Source organism: Lepus europaeus, chromosome 19, assembly GCF_033115175.1.
Source record: "Lepus europaeus isolate LE1 chromosome 19, mLepTim1.pri, whole genome shotgun sequence".
Lineage (NCBI taxonomy): Eukaryota > Metazoa > Chordata > Mammalia > Lagomorpha > Leporidae > Lepus > Lepus europaeus.
In genome coordinates this window covers 44,603,300-44,624,609 of record NC_084845.1, presented here as the reverse complement: position 1 = coordinate 44,624,609, position 21,310 = coordinate 44,603,300, and the positions used below count along the sequence as shown (strand labels likewise).

The following is a 21,310-nucleotide window of genomic DNA, read 5'->3' as shown; positions in this document are numbered from 1 at the left end:
TCTGGCTCCCGATGAGAAAGTGTGTGGGTTGCAGAATGAAAATGTAATCAAATTCAGTCCATCTCCTCGGTGAGGCTGAGGGGCCTGGGTGGGCATGGACCATTTGGGAGCCAACAGCCTGTGAGTTGCCTAGGACAGCGGCCTTTAGCTTGGCAGGCTTGGGCCAGAGGATCCAGCAATGCAAACCCAGCTGGGCACCACGAAGCTGCCCCACCCTGCCTGAGCCCCAGCCCAACATCAATGCTGGGCTGAGATGTCTACAGCAGGCACAGGAGCTGGAGAGCGCGACCACGGGGCACCTACCCCAGCCCCTACTCAGTGCTGGGGGTGGAGGGGGCATTCTCCTGGAGATCTGGGGCAGCCCTGCTCCCATTCATGCTTCTCAAACTTACCTTGAGAGGCAGAGGCAGAGAAACAGATAGCCTTGGAGAGAGAGCTCCCATCCGCGGGTTCACTCCCTAAACACCTGCAATGGTTGGGGGTGGGGCCACAGCTGGGAGCTGGGAACATAATCCAGGTAGCCCTTGTGGACGGCGGGGACCCAGCAACTTGTGCCATCCCAAAGTCTTCACTAGCAGGAAGCAAGAGCCAGGAGTCAAGCCCCGGACTCTGAAATGGGACACGAATGTCTTCACCCGCATGGAGATGCCCTCACGGATAACATTGCTTCATTTCAGGGCAGAGCGTGGATAGGGTTTATGGTTTCTCTAAGTAAGTTAGACCTTCTGCCTCTGGGAAGATGGAGCAGGCTTGCTTTTGCCTCTTCCCGTCTCTAAACGTGCACCTAGCATCTCTGAGTTGATACATGAAACAAACTGAAAGTGGGCGGGAAGGCAGACAGGCTGGAGGGGTGGGGCGGGGACCTGAGCAACGACCCAGCGGTGCTTTTCAGCTCGTTTTCCCCTCTTGGAGCTTTTCGGAGAAAGCCGGCTACAGTGGAAGTCTTAAGCGAGATCCAGAGTCTCATCACACAAGCCGGAATGCCCAGGTTCCTGAAGAGCACTCGGACCAAGAATCGAGGAAGTCTCATGCTGGGTGCACAGAAAACAAGAGATTCCAGCCTGCGCTGACAGAGATGCTCCTGCCATCTGACAGACTTCGAAGTGGCCGTCAAAATGCTTCCATGAGTAACAATGAATAAGCTCGAAACAAAACAAGGGAAAAGTCTCAGAAAACAAATAGAAGGCATAAAGATCCACGTGGGAGCCAGCGCTGTGGCGCAGTGGGTTAACACCCTGGCCTGAGCACCGGCATCCCATATGGGTGCCGGTTCTAGTCCCAGCTGCTCCTCTTCCCAGCTGCTCCTCTTCTGATCAAGCTCTCTGCTATGGCCTGGGATAGCAGTAGAAGATGGCCCAAGTGCTTGGGTCCCTGCATCTGTGTGGGAGACCTGGAAGAAGCTCCTGGCTCCTGGCTTCGGATCAGCTCAGCTCTGGCCATTGCGGCCATCTGGGGAGTGAACCAGTGGATGGAAGACCTCTCTCTCTGTCTCTACCTCTCTCTGTAACTCTGTCTTTCAAATAAATAAAATAAATCTTTAAAAAAAAGAGAGATCCACATGAAAAGTTTAGAACTGAAAGACACAATAATGGAAATGAAACGCTCAGTGGGTGAGTGAGAGCAGATTAGAGGGAAGAGAGCCAGGAATCCATGAACTGGAAGAGAGAACAATAGAAATTGCCCAAGCCGAGCAAGAGAGACAAAACAGCCTGGAAAATAAAATGAAAATGAACAGAGCCCCGGGGACCCATAGGACTGTAACAAAAGATCTAATATTTGTGTCATCAGAGTCTCCAAAGAGAAGACAAAGAAGACAGGGCTGAAAATGTGCTCAAGGGGCCGGCGCTGTAGCGCACTGGGTTAACGCCCTGGCCTGAAGTGCCGGCATCCCATATTTGCGCCAGTTCGAGACCCGGCTGCTCTGCTTCCTGTTCAGCTCTCTGCTATGGTCTGGGAAAGCAGTAGAAGATGGCCCAAGTCCTTGGGCCCCTGCACCCATGTGGGAGACCTGGAAGAAGCTCCTGGCTCCTGGCTTTGGATCAGCTCAGCTCTGGCCATTGCGGCCATCTGGGGAGTGAACCAGCAAATGGAAGACCTCTCTCTCTCTCTCTCTCTCTCTCTCTCCTTCTCCTCTCTCTGTGTAACTCTTTCAAATGAATAAATAAATCTTTAAAAAAAATAAAAAGAAAATGTGCTCAAAGGAATAATGGCTAACAGCTTCCCCGATCTGGGTTAGCACTGTGGTATAGGAGCTTAAGTTACTGCCTGAGACACCTGTATTCCAAATGGGCACCAGTTCACGTCTCAGATACTTCGGATCCAGCTCCCCGCTAATGTGCTTGGGCAAGCAGCAGAAAATGGCCCAAATCCTTGGGCCCCTGAACCCATGTGGGACACCCAGATGAAACTCCTGGCTCCTGGCTTTGGTCTGGCACAGTTCCAGTCATTGCAGCCATTTGAGGAGTGAACCAACGCATGGAAGACCTCACTCCCTATCTTTTCTATTCTCTCTTTCTCTCTCTCTCTCTGCAACTCTGCCTTTCCAAATAAACAAAATAAATCCAGGGCTGGCCCCATGGCACAGTAGGCTAATCCTTTGCCTGCAGCACCAGCATCCCATATGGGTGCTAGTTCTAGTCCCACCTGCTTCTCTTCCAGTCCAGCTCTCTGCTGTGGCCTAGGAAAGCAGTGGAGGATGGCCTGAGTCTTGGGCCTTTGCACCCAGATGGGAGACCAGGAAGAAGTACCTGGATCCTGGCTTTGGATTAGCACAACTCCAGCCGTTTCAACCATCTGGGGAGTGAACCAGTGGATGGAAGACCTTTCTCTCTGTCTCTCCCTCTCACTGTCTGTAACTCTATCTCTCAAGTAAATAAATAAAATATTTTTTAAAAAAATACAGAATTAAAATAAATGAATAAATCCTTGGGGGCTGGTGCTGTGGTGTAGAAGGTTAAGTCTCTGCCTGCAGTGCTGGCATCCCATATGGGTGCCAATTCAAGTCCTGGCTGCTCTGTTTCCTAATTCAGCTCCCTGCTATTTCTGCCTTTCAGATAAATACAATAAAACTGTTTTTTTTAAAATGTGGTTTCCTTTAAAAATAAATAAGCCTTTAAACAAGCAAACAAACAAAAATTCCCAAATTTGATAAAGAACACAGTTGTAAATCTACAGATTTAAAAAACTGAATGAACTTCAAGGACCACCCTAAGGGACCTGCTCTTAGACATAGCATAATTAAACCTCTGAAAGCTAAAGATTTGTTAAAAGTCTTAACTACATCCAGAGAGAACGCTACTCTGCAGAAACGGGGGAAGCACAGTGCTAGCGACAGCAGATTTCTCATCAGAAACCTTGGCAGCCGGCAGGAAGTGGAACAACATTTTTCAAATGCTGAAAGGAAAAAATTGTCAATCCAGAATCCTATACCCAGTGAAAATGTTCTTCAGGAATAAAGGGAAAATATAGACATTTTAAGGTAAATAAAACAAAAAGAATTTATAAGTACCCTCAAAACGGCTACAGGAAATTCTATAAAGATGTAAGTGATAAAAGAAGGAATCTTGGAACATCAAGAGAGATGAAAGAACATGGTGAACAGACACATGGGTGAAGCCAATAGGCTTTCACTAGTATTTTCAAAAATTATGTTTGATGGTCGAAGCAAAAATTGAGTCAGGTGTTGTGGCACAGTGGATTAAGCTAGAGTTTGGGATGTCTGTATCCAATATTAGAGTGTCGGTTCAAGTCCTAGCTACTCCTGCTTCTGATCCAGCTTCCTGCTAACATATCTGGAAAGTAGCAAATGATGGCCTATGTACTTGGATTCCTACCATTCTTGTGGGAGGTCCAGACGGAGTTTCTGGCTCCTGGCTTCTGCCTGGCCCAGCCCAAGCTGTTGCAGGCTTTTGGGTAATGAACCAGAACACAAAAGACTCTCTCTCTCTCTCTCTCTCTCTCCCCCTTTCATATAAATAAATCATACATATACATATATTTTTAAAATGATTATACTGTTTGATATAGCTCTAAATATACGTGGAGGAGAAGTTTAAGACAATTAGATTACAAATTGGGGAGGGTAAAGGAAACTAAAGGGAGGTAATATTTCTGTCCTTCACTCAAATTGGTAAAATGGTCATGGAACCATAGAGTGATAAGTTAGATAGACACAATGTAATATGTAGAGTGACCACAGAAGAGCTATACAAATAGATACACTCAGAAACATAATAGAATCTCAAAATGAATTTCTAAAAAGTGCTCAATCACCCACAGGAAGGCAGGAAAAGGCAAACACAGAACTGAAAAGCAGACAGCAAACAGGATAGACACAGAACAGAAAGACAAGCTGAAGCCCTAGCACGTCAACAACTCAGGCAATGCAAATGGTCTAACTGCACCGACTCAGAGACCAAGGCTGGCAGCCTGCACCACCCAAATGAAGCAAAATATACGCCGTCTCCAGGAAACTCCTTTCAAATTGAATGTTATCGGTGAGTTAGACATTAAAGAATGGAAAAAGCTACATCAGGCACCAGCCAGTAAAGGAAAACAGGAGTGACGGCATCCGTATCCTCCATAGTAGAATTCAGAGCAAAGAAAATTTCCGAAGACAGACAAGGACAGTATATAATAATGAGAAGGTCCCTCTGCCAAGAAGACAGAGAAATCCTACATGTGTATGCGACAAACAGCAGAATTATAAAATACCTGAAACAGGCCGGCACCGCGGCTCAACAGGCTAATCCTCCGCCTTGCGGCGCTGGCACACTGGGTTCTAGTCCCGGTCGGGGCGCCGGATTCTGTCCCAGTTGCCCCTCTTCCAGGCCAGCTCTTTGCTGTGGCCCGGGAGGGCAGTGGAGGATGGCCCAAGTACTTGGGCCCTGCACCCCATGGGAGACCAGGAGAAGCACCTGGCTCCTGGCTTCGGATCAGCACGGTGCGCCGGCCGGCCGCAGTGAGCCAGCTGTGGTGGCCATTGGAGGGTGAACCAACGGCAAAAAGAAGACCTTTCTCTCTGTCTCTCTCTCTCTCACTGTCCACTCTGCCTGTCAAATAAATAAATAATAATAATAATAAATACGTGAAACAAACATTGATCGAGTTGAAAAGAGAAATGGGCAAATCCACAGTTACAATGTCAACATCCCACCCTCAACAATTGACAGAACAACCAGACAGAAAACCAGAAAGGGCGGAGAAACCCGCAACACTGTCAGCCAAAAAGACCAAATGGGGATGTAGAGAGCAGTCAACCCTAAAACAGCAGACATGTTGTTTTCAATTGCCCATGAACATATACCAACATAGACCATATCTTGGATCATAAAACAAATTTCAACCCGTTTATAGTTGAAATCTTGTAGTGTCCTCTCTGATTTAATGGGATCAAATTATATCTTTCCAGCAAAGATAACAGGAAAATCTCCAAATATGAGAGTACTTCAGAAAGTTTGTGGAAAGTGGAATTAAAAGATAAGTTTATTTCGTTGTAAAAAATGTTTTGAAATCCATCTTGAGGAGTCTCCAAAAATTCACAAAAATGCATTTTATGAAACAAATTATGCATGCATTTCAAATATTTTTTGCACTGAAATAAACATGTGTTTTAATTCCATTCTTCATAGACTTACTGAAATATTCTTTATTCCGGAAATTAAAGAACACACTTCTAAATAATCCATGGATTAAAGAGGAAAAAATCAAAGGAAATTAAAAAAAAAAAAAGACTTTGAATTGAATGCAGATGGAAGTAAGATGTATCAAAATTTGTGGGGTACATCTAAAGCAGAGCTAAGAGGAAAATTTGTTGCACTAAATGCATATATTAGAAAAGAAGGGAGGTGGCGTAGCGAGTAAAGCCATGGCCTGAAGAGCCGGCATCCCATATGGGCGCCGGTTCAAGTCCCAGCTGCTCCTCTTCTGATCCAACTCTCTGCTGTGACCTGGGATAGCAGTGGAGGGTGGCCCAAGTCTTTGGGCCCCTGCACCCGCGTGGGAGACCTGGAAAAAGCTCCTGACTCCTGACTCCTGGCTTCTTCAGATTGGCGCAGCTCCGGCCGTTGCAACCATCTGGGGAGTGAACCAGCAGTTGGAAGACCTCTCTCTCTCTCTCTCTCTCTCTCTCTCTCTCTCTCTCTCTCTCTGCCTCTGCCTCTCTGTAACTCTGCCTTTCAAATGAAAAAAAAAAATTTAGAAAGAAAAGCAAAGAAAGGGAGGTTCAGATCTATAATCCAAGCTCCTGTCTTCAGGACCAAGAAAAAGATGAGCAAAATAAACTCAAAGTGAGCAGAAAGAAGGAAATAATAAAGACAAGAGCAGAAATCAAAGTCATTTTTTAAAATGGAGAAACATCCATGAAATAAAGAGTTGGTCCTTTGAAAAGATCAATATGATTGACGAAACTCTGCCAGACTGACTGAGGGGAAGAAAGAGAAGGTGCATAGGGAACGAGAAGGGGACAGCACTACAGACCCTGCTGGCATGGGAGAAGAACAGCAAGAGGAAACTCAAACAACTGCGCGCACTGGAGTCTGACAACCATGGTGAAAGGCTCACTTCCCCCAAAACACAAACAACATCGGACCGGTCAATAGAGCAGACCCAGAGCAGCAAGGAAATTAAATTTCAAATTTTACAGCATCCAACAAAGAAAGCTCCAGATCCAGATGTTTCATTGGAGAATCCTACCAGACGCAGTCTCTGTGTCTTGCAGACATTGTGTCTGAAGGTACCTGAAGCAGTGTGGAGATGCAGCATGGGCACATAAGCTTGGCCTGCTGGGAAAACCTTGGAATCCATTCACAGGTCATTCCATAACAGGCATCTTCCACAAACTTTGTTCTTATGCATTTATTTTTTTTAAAGATCTTTATTTGAAAGGTAGACACACACACAGGAAGACACACAGAAAGAGATAGTCTATCCACTGGTTCACTCCCCAAATGGTTACAACAGCCGGGGCTGGGCCAGGCTGAAGCCAGGAGCCAGGAACTTCATCCGAGTCTCCCACATGTGTGTGGGGGGCCAAGCACTTGGGCCATCTTCCACTGCTTTTTCAGGCACATTAGCAGGGAGCTGGATGGGAAGTGGAGCAGCTGGGCCTTGACCCAGCTCGCCTATGGGATGCTGGTGTCACAGGCAGCAGCTCAACCCTCTGTACCAGATGCTGGCCCTTCCATGAGCCTTCTCAAGATCCCTCATATATATATAATTTCAAAAACAATTTCTGGAACAGAATAGAGGACCCAGAAATAGATCCAGAGGGTTTTTGACAAAATTGAAAAAGCAGTTCAATGGAAGAAAGAGAGCCTTTTCAATAAGCGGTGCTAGAAGCATCCGAGTCATGGATGGGCAAAACAAACAGAGGAAGCAAGCCCCCAAGCTCACGGAACCTCGGCCGCGGGACCACAGACTGCCATGGAAAGCATGAAGTTACAGCTCTTCCATAAGAAAGCACAGGCGGGAGCCCGGAGGGTTGTTGGACTCGACTCCAAAAGCACGATCCATAAGAAGAAAAATGGAGAACGCTGGCTTTGACGAAGCGAAAAGCTTCTGCTTTGTGCAAGACCCTGGTAGGTGGATCGCAAGACAGGCTGCAGACTGGCAGCAGAATTTCCGAATCACCAGTCCCACAGAGGACTAGTAGCTAGAATATATAAAGAACTCTCAGTCTTCCACGGCAAGGAAGTGAATCATTGTTAAAGAAGATACAGAGACAGCACACTGCCCATGGACCCCATGGACCCCTGGTCAGCATCCCGGCCACTTGGGAAATGCACAGTAAAACCACTGTGATAATGCACAGCATACATAACAGAGTGGGGGACAAGTAGTAACAGGGGCTGGTGCTGTGGCTCAGTGGGTTAAGCCTCCACCTGAAGCGCTGGCATGCCATATGAGCGCCAGTTTGAGTCCTGGCTGCTCGACTTCCAATCCAGCTCCCTGCGATGGCCTGAGAAAGCAGTGGAGGATGGCCCAAGTGCTTGGGCCCCTGCACCCGCGTGGGAGACCCAGAAGAAGCTCCTGGCTCCTGGCTTTGGATCAGCCCAGCTCTGGCTGTTGCAGCCATTTGGGAAGTGAAGCAGCAGATGGAAGACCTCTCTCCCTGTCTCTCCCCCCTCTCTCCCTCTCTCTGTCTATAATTCTGCCTCTCAAATAAATGAATGAATCTTAAAATATATATATATATATATATATATATATATATATATATATATATATATATAGAATCGGTGAGCAGAGGAGACCAGTGGTTGCCAGGGGTTGAGGAGGCAGTGGGGATGGGAGGGGCATGAGTGTGGCAACCTGAGCGGCCTTTGTGGTGTGGGAAAGGACGGCTACAGACCCAGGTCCGCGTGCGGTGCTGATGCCGCCCAGTTACCGCAGCCGGGCGTGGGGCGAGGAGCGCTCAGAACCTGTCCGCATGTGTGTCTTACCCAGTGCTTTTTCGCTGAACTGAAATGTTTTAGGGGACAATGGTGCAGACAGACAGTGGACTGGGCAAAGAGTAAGAGCTGAGGGGAGGGAGAGTTCTGGAGCCCCTCCTCTGAAGACGCCTGCTTACTGTCAAAACCCTTGTTAAGTTGGCCAAAACGCGCCTCCAGCAGTTTCTGGTGGCAAAGGCTCTGCGGTGACGGATCGGGTGCCGGGGGCTTTATGGGCTGCCGTGTGAAGCAAAGCAGGTGGGGTCAAGTTTGGCAGATGCTTGTGGAGGTCAGAAGGTCGGGACTCAGACCAGTGGGGCCCCTCCTCCTCTGGAGGTTCCAGGCTGGGGGCCACCCAGGGAAATGGTTGGGGGCAGGGAAGTGGCCCCTGCAGGAGTTCCCAGGGCAGGGCTGAGGCCCGGGTGTCTGGAGGCAGAGGAGTGGCCTCCATGGGGAATGTGGGGGCTCCTGGCTCCTCTGGGCAGGCCCTTCTCTCTGAGGATGGTGGGGCTTGGAGGTCCTGCGGTGTCTCCAGCTCCGCGTTCAGGTGCGGGTTTTCTCTTGCTCTGTATATAGGGTCTAAAGCCCGGCTCACAAAGGTTAGGCTGAGTCAGACCCATCTCGGGGCCCGTAAAGTGCAGATTTCTGTTGGCGGCTCCCAGAAATTCGGGTTTCCTAGTCTGGGTGGGGCAGGGAATTTTAATCTCTGGCCAGCTTCAAGGTGCTGCCCACGTGCCTGGTCCAAGGTCAGCGCTTTGAGAAGCACCAGGATAGCAGGGTGCAGAGGGCAGGCACCAGGCCATAGCCCCGTCCCAGCCTGGCACAGGCGACCAGGCAGTCAGGTAAGCGTGGGAGGGGACAGAGGAGGTGACTGGGCACCCCCCCCCGGGAGGGGCAGGGGTCGAGCAGGGGATCGAAGCCTGAGTGAGTAGCGATTGCTGCAGGAGTTGGGCGAGGCGGGGAGCTGATGCGGGGCCCTGCTCTCGCAGGCTGAGCAGCCATGCGAAATCGGGCTTTGCGGCCCAAGGCGGCGCGGCGGGGCTGAGCCGCGGGCACCGAGGGCGCCCCGCAGGGCGGAGAGCCGGGAGGACGCGCGTGTCCCGCGGCTCGGAGGAATACGGCGGGGGCCGTCCCGGGCCGCGCCGGCGGGGCGGGGCTGCACGGAGCGGGGCGGGGCGACGGGGCCCGGGCGGAGCTGCGAGCGCGGCCGAGCCCCAGCCGGAGCCCAAGCCCGGCGGCCGCGCCTCCCTCGCCGTCCCCGCCCGGAGCCCGGCGCCGCCGCCCTGCCGCCCCCGCCGGCCGCGCGGTGACGCGGGCATGAGTCTGCCTCGCGGCCCGCCGAGTAAGCGCCCCCGGCCCGGGCCTCGGCGCCCAGGTAAATGAGGGGGGGGGGAAGAGAGGTGGGGAGGGGGAATCTGGGCCGCGTCTAGCTCGCAAGACCCTCCCTCGCCTCCAGATCCTGCAGACTGTGCCACCCGTGAGACCTTTCTACCAAGGGTGGAGGGCGTTCAGGGACCCGCCCCCAGCGCTGGCACCCCGGCCGCGAAGCTACCCCCAGCTCTCCCCCGCCCCCAGCTCTCCTCGCCGGCCAGTCGAGGTCGGGACCTGACCTCACCCGCACCCCTCAACACACTCCATCAGAGAAAACCAGGCCGGGCGGTGTCAGCGCCTGCCAACCAGCCCCGGCAGCCCCCAGCCTCCTCCTGGCTTCCCCACTCCCTGGGGCTCCCTGCGCGCTCACCTCCCCCAAGTCCCAGGAGATTACCCCCCCACACACACACACCGCTGGCTCCTAGTGTCCGTCCCCACCTGCTAATGGAGCTCCGACCTGGCAGCTTGCCTGTCGGCCTTGACCCGTTCCTCCCTGCTCTGGAGCCCTGTCCCCTGCCTCCCCCAAGCAGGGCCCTGGTTCCAGTTCGGTTTTTTGCTGTCCCTGCAAAGGGGCACGAGCAGAGGCTGTGCACCCGGATGGGGTGGGCAAAGCAGGGCCTGGGTGCAGCCTGTCTGTGCTGTTGGGTGCATGGCAGCTGCTGCAGGTGGGCTTGGGGTGGACAGGCGTGAAAGTCCAGGGCCTGGAGGGGCCCTGCCAGCAGCTGGGCGCTCCTGGTCCGCCTTCTGTCCTGGTCCCTTGCAGAGGGACGCGGAGGCAGCCCAGGCCGCCCGGTGTGGGTCCCAGGAGCGGAGCCCCTCTCACCTGTGGGTAGCTTCTCTGAGCTGCTTCCTCCTAGATAGGGAGACAGGGCTGGGCACGACCTCACCCGACAACCCCAGAGCCGGACACAGCGGGGACACCTTGTGCTCGCCTGTGGCAGCTCTGAGCCGCACTGGGGTTTGGGGCCGGGCTGTTAGTCCAGTAACAGGTCTCATGGCCGTGACAGCTCCAGGAGCATGGAGGCGGGAGCTGGCCACTGCTCACACACCTGTGGAAGCCGAGCCCGGGCTGGCCAGATGGACGCTGGTGATGGTGGGAGAGGGGGCGAGGAGGACAGATCCTGGAGAGAGTTGTGCATTCAGACCCCGGGACTGTGCACCTGCTCCATAGTAGGTAGCTGGTAACTACGCAGACAAGGCCGAGCTGTGGGGTGCCGGGTGTCTCTGTATGGCTGAGTAACAGACAGAGATGAAGGAGCAAGAAAATCCCATGTGCCAAGGACACTGGGTGTTGCGAGAGATGCTCACAGGCGGGGCTCCTTTGGCTGGAGTAGTCAGGGAGGGCCTCTCAGAGGAGGTGACCTTTGTGCTGAGACCTGAATGGAGTAGTGGACTGAAGCCTGAGGCCAGGTGAAGGACCAGTGTTGTATGGGGGACCGGCAGGCCTAGTAGTTCTGGGTGGGAAGGCAGCTGGCTTGTTGAGAGCGGAGTGGCAGTGGTATGGGGTACAGCGCCACTATTCTGGCCCGAGGGTCTAGGGGACCCTGGCGATGCAGATGTCCCCTCCTCCCAGCATTCACTGCGGCCAGTTGGGCACTCGTCTGTCTGCTGCCACCCACCAGGGCGGCCCCTTGTAGGGACTGGTGTCCCAGGCCCCTGATAGCAATCAGGCAGGGCTGGGAGAGAACCCCGAGATAGGATCTTCGCCGTGGGGCAGAGACAGCCAGATGACAGCGAGATGGTGTCCAGGCAGGGCTGTCCCTGAAGCCCTGATAAGATCCCGTCGGCAGGAGGGGGGTGGAGACCCAGCCAGGCGGCGGCCGCTCCCGCGCTCTCATTGGCTGCCAGCCTCAGCGAGTAGCGTTTGTTCTGGAGCCAAAGCCTCCGGGCAGAATCCAGGTGGGGAGCTGGGGGAGCTGGCAGAGTCAGTCGCTGCCCCGTGGGGAGGTGGGCAGGGCGGCCGGCCCCACCCCTCTGCTGGGCACCAGGGCGCCTCCCTGCCCCCTCCCCAGCACACACCTGCCCGGCTCCCAGGGCGCCTGTGCTGGCCTGGCCCAGGGCAGGTCGTGTCTGGTTGCTTGAGCTGCTCTGCTGGTGCCAGGCTGGGAGGAGGGGTGGGGGGCCTTGGGGCTGTGGGACACCTTGCTTAGTGCCTCTGGGTGCTCAGAGCTCCCTGGCCTCCTACCCAGTGCTGGGGAAAGGCCTGAGGCTGCTGGTGGCTCCAGAGCGGGAGGGCAGTGGCCCCGGGCACGGGCGCCTTGGCCCAGTGCTGGCCTGCCTCACGCTGCCAGATGCCGTGGCACCTTACGGCTGTCCCTTTGGTCCCTCTGGTCCCTCTGGGGGATGGGTTGGCTCTGGGCTACCCCCTTGCCTCCCCTTGCCTGCGAAATGTGTGGGTCCACCTGCTGGCCCTTCCTGCTCCTTCCCGCCCCCTTCCCCACCTCACCTCCCACAGCCCATTGTAGGGCCCGGGCGGAGGCTCCCTCTTCAAATCTCTGTCAGGACTGTGTTTGGCCTGGAGTCGCTGAGGACAGGGGCTGATTCCAAGGCCTGGGGCTTGGGGCGGGCAGTGCAGGACAGGCAGCTTGCGCTGGGCGGGCGGAAACCTGGCTCCTGGTGGTGGCCCTGACTGGGCAGCAGCTTCTGGGGAGAAAAGAGAACCAAACAGAAAAACATCCCTTAGAGTTTGCGAGATGAAGCTCTGGGTCCAAAGCCGTCAGGCAGGTGCTTCCTGGACGCATTTCCTCGTTTACAGTAGGTGGACAGAGCTTCCTTTTTTTTAAACTTGGGGAAACTGAGGCCCACAGAAGCTGAGGGGTGTGCCCAGGACCAGGCAGCCTGCTGGACTCACGCTGTGGGCCGTGGCCTCCTGGAGGTGTGTTGTGAGAGGGGCCTCCCACGCGGCGGGGCCAGCAGCCAGTGGCCAGCCTGCAGAGAGCCGAGACAGAGGCGGGCAAATGAACCGCTCTGTGTGCCCGAGCCCAGGGGCGACAGTGCTGCGGGGAGACAGCACGGGCGCTGGGGTAGAGGAGGGGAAGGGGGGGTGCACCGAGGGGCCCTCAGGGCAGGCATGGGGTCCAGGAGCAGTACCCCTCAGCCCTGCCCCTAGTTTCCATGTGCCACTCGGGTAGCCCCATCTGTTCCACTTAGGGACTCGACCATGAGGCCTCTTGGAGATTAATTAATGCCAGGCTGCTGGCACATCCAATAGGATGCCTGCCCCAGGGCCCCGGCCTGGTAGCACAGATGCCCAGCTGACCCCAGCAATGCTGCTGCCTTCTCACTCAGTGATCTGGAAGATGCTGGGGGCCGGGGGCTGGCACAGCCCCGCCCCTAAGGCTCATCTGGTGGCAGGCAGCCAGTGGCGCTCCACACATCAGACATTCCAGCCCAGGCTGACCTCCGTTGCCCACCCTGGAACCGCGCCTTCAGCCGTGGCCGCACTCTGTGCTTGCTGTGTGGCCTTAGCCAGGTGGCTTGCCCTCTCTGGGCATCTTTCTTTTCCCACCTTTCAAATGTGCTAGACTGGGTCATCACGGAGATTCCCCTGAGTCTGGGCTTTCTTTATCTGGTGTGTCGCTGGCACCGCACGCCACCCCACCCCACCTGGCTTCCCCTAGGTGCCCCAGGCCCTGGCTACTTCTCCCTGTAATTAACTCCTGTCCCCGTGATGGGACCAGGCAGGAGCTCCAGCAGCCTACGGGGTCCTCCCCACTGCGTGGCCAGGGGAGGCGCCTGCCGCGGCAGTGGCCACATCCAGCCGGCCTAGCACATTCCTCAGCCTAATCTCGAGGCCCGCCCTGCTGGACTCTGCCCTCCCACCCAGGAAGCGGCACCAGGGGAGAATTCCAGGGCCTGGGCTGCAGAGGCTGTCTTAGCTGCTCTGGGGTACAGCCAGGGTGGGGCAGAGGCATATGTGTGTGTGTGGGGGGGCTGCTGAGGCCAGAGAGGCAGGTGGTCTTTAACCCCGGGGAGCCTGGGCTTCACCCAGCCAACTCCGGGGACCGCCTGCCCCTCCCAGCGCCGCCTGCCCGCGAAGGCTCCTGTGCCCAGGTGGGGGTCCACGCGTGCACGTTGCTTGCCCTGTGTCTGTTTCGAAGTTGTAACAGGAGAAGGGGCCATGGCCAAGAGCCCAGGGACAGCGGCGGCTCCTCGGCCCCAGCCGGGGTCCCCGGGCTGGCCACCCCCTCCTCCACGGCGGGAGCTGGAGCCAGTCCTCCCAGGAAGGGGTTAACTGCCAGCCCCAGCCGTGAGGGAGGGGACTGGGCTGGACCATTTTCCTCGGCGCTGCCTCCACCTCGGTTTTCCTGAATGGTTCTGTCGTCCTGGGGTGGGGAGGGAAGGGAAGGAAGGAGGGCGGGCGGAGGGAGGGCGGGAGGGAGGAGTGTGGGAAGAGGAAGGGAAAAAGAGGAGCCAGCTAGGGGAAGAGAAAGATGTCACTGCCTCTAATCTCCCTGTCACTTTTGTTTGCAGCCGGCGCCCGGCACAGGAGCTGCTAGAACAATGCTGAGTCGGGCGAGGTGAGCGGCAGCCCCGACGGACAGAGGCGCGCCTGGGACAGGCGATCCCGGGAGCCGGAGCCCGGGCCACCTGGGTCTCCTCCCCTCCCCTCCCCTGCCCTGGGCCAGCCTGGCACCCCAGAGCCCCGCGAGGCCACCATGGCGACCAATTTCAACGACATCGTCAAGCAAGGCTACGTGAGGATGAAGAGCAGGAAGCTGGGGGTGAGCGACCCTCCCTGGGCCCCCCCACCCCCGCCGGGGACACGGGGCGTCGGGTGTGTGTGGTCTCCCGGCTTGTCACCGCCTGGGCTGCCTGGCGCGCAGCCCCCCGCCCCAGCCGGACCAGCCGGCACCCCGGCCGCGGGCCAGCGGTGCCCGTGGCCGCTGGCCAGGCGGCTCCCCGGCTATTGTTGAAGTTGTCACCTCCAGGGCTGCAGCGGGAGCCGCCGCTCGCTTCCCCTGGCTTCCTCCGCGCGGCCCCTCCCCTCTGCTGCCCCCACCTCCCCTGGCCTCTTTTCTTTGAAGTCAGCCCTCTGCGCTCGCTCGCCGCGTGCTCGCTGCCCCGGCTGTGTAGCTATTGGCCGCGGCGGTGGGCTTCGGGCTTCGGCGTGGAAGGAGAGGGCCGGCCCGGCGGGGGCGGGGCGGGGCGGGGCGGGGCGGCTGTGGGTTGTAGAGAACTTAAGGCATTCAGGCTCGCGGCTCTTGGACCCACTGCCTCCCTCCAAGTTGTCGCCCAGCCCGAGCTGAGAGCTGGAGGGGGCCGTGGACCCCTCCCCAGATCTGCAGGTCCCCTCCTGGGGCAAGCACCCCCAGAAGGCAAGAGCAGGGTACCCAGGGATCACCTTCATGATTGCCAGGAGCTTACACAAGAGCTGCCTCAGTTTCCCTGGCTGTTCCCCTATTCCTGCCTTTGGGGGTGGGGGTCTGCCAGCTGCTCCCCCAGCTGCCCAGCAGGAAGGAAGCCCTGGACACCCAGTGGCCTACATTTAGTTGTACCTGTTCTCCCTGCGTTGACATGGGGTGGAGCCACACGACCCAGGTGTTCCTGGCTCAGCCTGGAGGGGGTCCGGAGCGGAGCAGACCCGGAGGGCTGGCCCCTTTCCCTCCTCCCCTCTCTGGGTTCCTTGGGCCCGATCCAGTGGAGACTGGGCCCTGGCTCGTCCCCTAGAGTGGGGTTCAGCCCGCTGACCTGGAGCACACCACAGAGAGGCTGAGGCCAAGGGCAGGGGCCAAGGGAGCAGGGGCCGGTGTGGACCATCGGCCTCCTTCCCGGTGACCCGGACCCGGCAAGTCCTGGGGGCCGAGGGTCGGACTGGGCTCAGCTGAGCTGTTTCAGATCTGTTCCAGGAGATCTGGGGACCCCGAGGGAAAGAGGTAGGCACGGGGAGGGCTTGCGCAGTGGGGCGTGGCCAGGCCTGGCCTCCCCCCCACACCCCGTCCCCCCCTTCCCTTTGCACACCTGAGCCGTGCTTCCCTGCTGTGACGGGGCAGCCATCCTCCTCTCAGCCCCCAGAGGCAAGGGGGAGGGGCGGCCAGGCACCAGGCGCCCACCCCCTACCTGCCAGGGCCTTCCCGTGCCAGAGTGTTTCTGAAGTGCTGATCAAAGACCTGGGAGAAGTGGGGAGGAGGGCTGTGGAACGCTGGCTCCCTGGGGCTGCGCGAGTGTCTCCTGTAACCAGGCAACCAGGGTGCAGGGCCTCCGGGCCCTCTGCCCCGACTTGATGGAGACCAGCCCGGGAGGGTACATCTGGGGCAGCAGCATCCATTCACCCGGCCGGCCGCCCATTCACTGTCCCTTGCCGTGGTCATTCACTTGCTCGGCAGTGCTCTGTGAATGAGGCTGCCAGGATAGGCGTGAGATCCCCAGAGGAAAGTCACCCCTGCCTTAAAGGAGCTGTGCAGCGAGAGCTGGGGCTTGGGGAGACGGGCCAGGGCAGGGGCCGGCGGCGCAGGCGCCTCCTCGGCTCCTATACAGGAGCCAGAAAACCAGCCTGGCTCTGGGGGGCTTCCTGGCCTGCGGGCTGCCTAGGCCACAGTGCCTGTGACCCTGGCTGTCAAGGACCTGGGGCACCATGGCAGAGCAGGGCTGGGGAGAGGGCAGGGTCTGGGGAGTGCGGTCCAGGGGCCCCCGTCCGCTCAGCTCTGGGCTGCCTCTGTCTCCCTGCTGTTGGCCAGTGAGAGGAACCCCACAGCTGCCTGGGCATGGGGCTTTGCCACTGAAAGAGGTGGGCATCCTGGCCACCCACCCATGCATCTGCTTCGGGCTGGTGGAGGGCAGGGCCATAGCAGGAAGTCAGCAGGTGAGGGAGGCGGCCAGACTGGACCTCAAGGAGTTGGAAAGGCCAAAATGGCCTTTAGCCCGACAGCACAGTCACTCATTCCCTAGCCTCTGCCACTCCCTGCCCGCCCCCTGCGTCTCAGGAGGAGTCTGGGGAGCTGTGGCGAGTTCCGGTGGCTTCAGGCACAGGACATTGGCAGGGGAGGCACTTGCTGCTGGGTAGCCCTGGGTTCTCCATTCCGCCCCTTTCCCGCCGCTCTCCCCCCGCTGCAACAGGGAAACCGCCCTAGCCCCCTGCTCTCCAGGGCTGGTAAAAGACTGAACAGGGTGAGTGTGAGCTCCTGGAGACAGGTGTGGGTGTGAGCGACGCCCATGGTGGTGGGCAAGGGGCTGCCCCTGCCCCTCGGCGCCTCCCTCTGTTGGGGCTGGCACAGCGAGAGCCCTGGCCAGAAGGTCCATGCAGCAGGCAGCAAGTATCTGCTCCAGGTCTAGACAGCCCATTTGAAATGCTAGCTCTGCCCTTTATTAGCTGTTACTCTTTCGTGCCTCACTTTCCCCATCTATAAAATGGGAATGGTAAGAGCAGTGATCTCAAGAGTAACTCTGGGACTGTGACTTGTATGACTTAGAGGCTCTCAACAAATGTCAGCTACTCACACTAAACTTGGAGTGGTGGCCGCAGCGAACAGTGACTCTGGAGCGCCCCCTTGGTGGAACAGCCGCTCAGAGCCAGCCCGGAAGGGACTGCCTGCTAGACCGGAGGAGAGAGCCAGGGGGGTCACTGGCGGTGACCACCATCCCCAGGCTTCAGGGAGGGCTGTGTGGCCCTGCCGCCTGCAGCAGGCACAGCTGACTGTGGGAGTGGCCCCAGATGGGGGACCTGGGGTGGGAGTGGTCCGGGGAGGCCTGATCCCCTGTGGTCTCGTCCCACAGATCTACCGGCGGTGCTGGCTGGTGTTCCGGAAGTCCTCCAGCAAGGGGCCCCAGCGGCTGGAGAAGTATCCAGACGAGAAGTCAGTGTGCCTCCGAGGCTGCCCCAAGGTGAGGGGGCCAGGGCCGTGGCTCCCCGAGCCTGTGATCTGCTGAGCGCTGAGAGCACCCCCACACTCGGGGAGGCTGAGCTGAGGCCCTTGTGCATGGTGTTGTCCCAGGTGACCGAGATCAGCAATGTCAAGTGTGTCACGAGGCTCCCCAAGGAGACTAAGCGGCAGGCGGTGGCCATCATATTCACTGACGACTCGGCGCGCACCTTCACCTGCGACTCAGGTGAGGCGCTGCTCGGCCAGTGGTCCAGGAAGAGGCTGGCTGGGGCTGGGGCTGGGGCTGGGGGTGCCTTCACGGGTGCGCTCCACGGGCCCCGCCCCCCTGCCTTGCGCTGGGGGGCCTTCCTCTGCAGCAGCGTTACAAGGCGCTGTCTTGTCCAGAGCTGGAGGCGGAGGAATGGTACAAGACCCTGTCTGTGGAGTGTCTGGGATCGCGGCTCAACGACATCAGCCTGGGAGAGCCCGACCTCCTGGCCCCTGGGGTACAGTGTGAGCAGACAGGTGAGGCGGGGCCCTGGCCCTGGGCGGGGCTGCGGAGGGCGAGGCCCCCCCTCAGGCCCTGTCGCCATTGGCTGTTGCAGATCGCTTCAACGTCTTCCTGCTGCCCTGCCCCAACCTGGACGTGTACGGCGAGTGCAAGCTGCAGATCACCCACGAGAACATCTACCTCTGGGACATACACAACCCCCGCGTGAAGCTCGTCTCGTGGCCGCTCTGCTCGCTGCGCCGCTATGGCCGGGATGCCACACGGTTCACCTTCGAGGCTGGCCGGTAGGACCCTCGTGCCTCCCCACTGCATCCCGCCGTCCGCACGGTGCTGGCGGCCACCCACTCCGGGCAGGCTCTGTGCTGAGAGCTTCCTCTCGCAGCCTGGCTGTCCCATGAGGAATGTAGTATTCCCCTTCTATAGAGGCGGCAATCGGGGCTCAGAGAAGTAACTTACCCAGGACAGGCGGGTTATGTGAAACCGTTTACAAGAATCGCGTGAGTTCACGTGGCGCGGGAAGTTGGACCTAGAGGTTGAGGAACTCGTGTCCCATTACTAGAGTACCCAGGTTCAAGTCCCGGTTCCAGCTCCCAACTCTGGCTTCCTGCTAATATGGACTCTGGGAGGCAGGCAAATAATTGGGTTCCTGACACCCTTGTGCGGGAGTTGGACCGAGTTCCTGGCTCCTGGCTTTGGCCCAGCCCAGCCCAGCCCAGCCCAGCCCAGCCCAGCCTTGGCCATAGGGAGCATCTGGGGAGTGGACGAGCAAATGGGAGGTTTTTTTGTCCCTTTCACTGTTGGTCTGCCTCCCAAACTGGAAAAAAAAAAAAAAAAAATGAAAAAACCAACTGCTTGGGTTCAGATCAAATCCTGGCACTTACTGGGTACGTGAGTGGAGCTGTCTCCCCTGTGTGGCCTATGAAACGGGGGGAAGGCGGCACTGACCGCTGACCTTACCCAGCTCCGGCCCCAGGGCCAGGCTGCCTCCGCGTACGTTCTGGTATAATCTTCTATACCATCTGCGCTGGGTTTCTTGGCGCCCATGAGCCTGCTTCCTGTGTGTACGACTTGAGAACATGCATGACAATAAGGCAACTATGAATAGTTAGCCCCGAGTGGGTGGCGGAAAGGGAATGGGCTGCTCGTTGTAAGCAGGGAGCCCAGCCGCACACGTGGCAGAGCCCCGACCGCGCCCCACCTGGGCAAGCGTGTGCAGGTGAGTGCTGTCTCCCCAGGATGTGCGATGCTGGCGAGGGGCTCTACACCTTCCAGACGCAGGAGGGGGAGCAGATTTACCAGCGGGTGCACAGCGCCACCCTCGCCATCGCTGAGCAGCACAAGAGGGTTCTGCTGGAGATGGAGAAGAACGTGAGGGTGAGCCCGGGTCCTGGGGTCCGGCAGCCACGTCTCCCCGTGTGCCGCCGACGTGGGCGGGGGCTTGGGCCGGCTGCTCAGGGAGCCTAGCAGCCAGTGTCCTCAGAGCTAACGGGGAGGCCCCGCTCCTCTGCCCACAGCTGCTGAACAAGGGCACGGAGCACTACTCGTATCCCTGCACGCCCACCACCATGCTGCCCCGCAGCGCCTACTGGCACCACATCACAGGTTCCCAGAACATCGCCGAGTCCGCCAGCTATGCCGGTGGGTTGCTGCTGTGCCCCACGCCCCGGGGAGGACACAGTCTACCGGGCAGGGGTCTCGTGCCCTGGATCTGAGTTCTGAGCCTACTTCTGTGCCCGTAGGTGAGGGGTACGGGGCGGCCCAGGCCAGCTCGGAAACGGACCTCCTCAACAGATTCATCCTGCTAAAGCCAAAGTCGAGCCAGGGCGACAGCAGCGAGACCAAGGCCCCATCCCAGTGACGGCAGGGCCGGCACGCACCAGTGACTGCTGGGCCGCCCGCGGCGGGGCAGACTGCGGCCTCCTGTGGATGGTCTCGAGGGGCTGTTAGCCAAGAGCCTGGAGGAAGGGAGCAAGCTGCTCCCTCTCTGCCCCGAAGAAGGGTGAGGCTGGACCAAGGCCAGGGGCTGGCCACACCGCCTGAGCATGTGTGAGGGGCTGGAGCTCCGCGGGACTATATACTGTTAATGATTTTAATATATATGGCTTATGACATATTCTATATTAATGAGATTCCCCCCTCTCTCCCTTCCCGCCAACACATACACTTTTCCCATGACCAGGCCAAGGTCAAGGCTGCTGTTGAGTTTGAGGGCAGCAGGTTGCCTGCCCTCCATGGTGCAGCCCTCCTGTACCAGGACCTGCTTTGAACTGCCAGGGCCAGAGGAGGGGACAATTCACTCACGGCTGGCGCTGACCACTGCCTTCTCCTAAGCAACCCGGGGCCGGGGTGGCAGGTGGCCTCGCTGTCCCTGAGTGGCACAGGGAGGACCTGAACTGAGCCACTTGGCGGCCTTGCACTCGGGCGTTTTAAGCAGAGGTTATATCTGGTTGAAAACATGTTTTTTGTGCAAGCTCCTTCCTGTTCAGCAGGCTAAGAAGGGGCCCTGGGGCGGGGTGCTGAGTCCCCCAGGGCTGGGCCAGGCACCCCTGCTGCCCCTCACTGACCAGGGGTGGACAGCGCCCCAGCAGAGGGAGCTCCTCCCCCCGGGTCTGGCCAGCCTATGGCCGGCCAGAAGCACTCAAACCAAGCCCTTCCCACTTGCTCTTCCCCTATGGTGCTGAGGCTCCCTGCTGAGATGCAATTAAAGCAATTGATTTTCTAGCGCAGAAGGGCTATCTTTTTATTCACGTCCAACCTTCAGTTGTGTGAGGTGGGGTTTTGTTTTTGTTTCTTTTAATACTCTGGGGTTCTGATTTGTGGGACTAGACTTTCTTGTAAATAACCACTGCTGAAGCCGAGGCAGGAGGAGGACAAAACGAGAGGCCCCTCCCAGAGGAGCCCTGGAGCCAGGGAGCCCGCCCAGCCAGCGCAGCTCCTGACCTGGGGCCTGGCGGCCCCGAGCCCTGGGGACAGAGGCCCGGCTGGCTGGCTCAGCTAGTGGCACGATGACGCATGAAGGAGATTATGTTGTGCTCTTTATTGCCAAAAATAAAAACTTTTAAAAATACAACTACTGTTAATCGATAGCCCTTCCTTTCTGTACCCGCTCTCCGGCGTTCTCCCGGCTGCCTGATCAGCTGTTCTGGGTACGCTCCTACCTGGAGACAGTGCTGGGGGTCAGGCCTCAAAGCTTCACCAGG

At 57.7% G+C, this 21,310-nt stretch overlaps 1 protein-coding gene across 1 annotated transcript; it reads left to right on the top strand.

Annotated features, from left to right (window-relative positions):
• Positions 1-14,196: 14,196 nt before the first annotated feature.
• On the top strand, positions 14,197-21,132 carry DOK4 (docking protein 4). Its single transcript, XM_062176136.1, has 8 exons — positions 14,197-14,524; positions 17,514-17,621; positions 17,732-17,846; positions 18,005-18,124; positions 18,205-18,394; positions 19,346-19,484; positions 19,625-19,748; positions 19,850-21,132. Exons 1-8 carry the CDS (start codon positions 14,459-14,461, stop codon positions 19,966-19,968), a joined length of 981 nt encoding a protein of 326 aa, XP_062032120.1. The 5' UTR covers positions 14,197-14,458; the 3' UTR covers positions 19,969-21,132.
• The last annotated feature ends 178 nt before the right edge of the window (positions 21,133-21,310 follow it).

What these genes read in the sequence shown, in the direction of transcription:
- DOK4 (XM_062176136.1), top strand. Translation starts at nt 14,459, where the DNA reads ATGGCGACCAATTTCAACGACATCGTCAAGCAAGGCTACGTGAGGATG. An exon ending in TTCACCTTCGAGGCTGGCCG is followed by an intron (nt 18,395 to 19,345) that starts GTAGGACCCTCG and finishes CTGTCTCCCCAG; the next exon opens with GATGTGCGATGCTGGCGAGG. An exon ending in CGAGTCCGCCAGCTATGCCG is followed by an intron (nt 19,749 to 19,849) that starts GTGGGTTGCTGC and finishes CTGTGCCCGTAG; the next exon opens with GTGAGGGGTACGGGGCGGCC.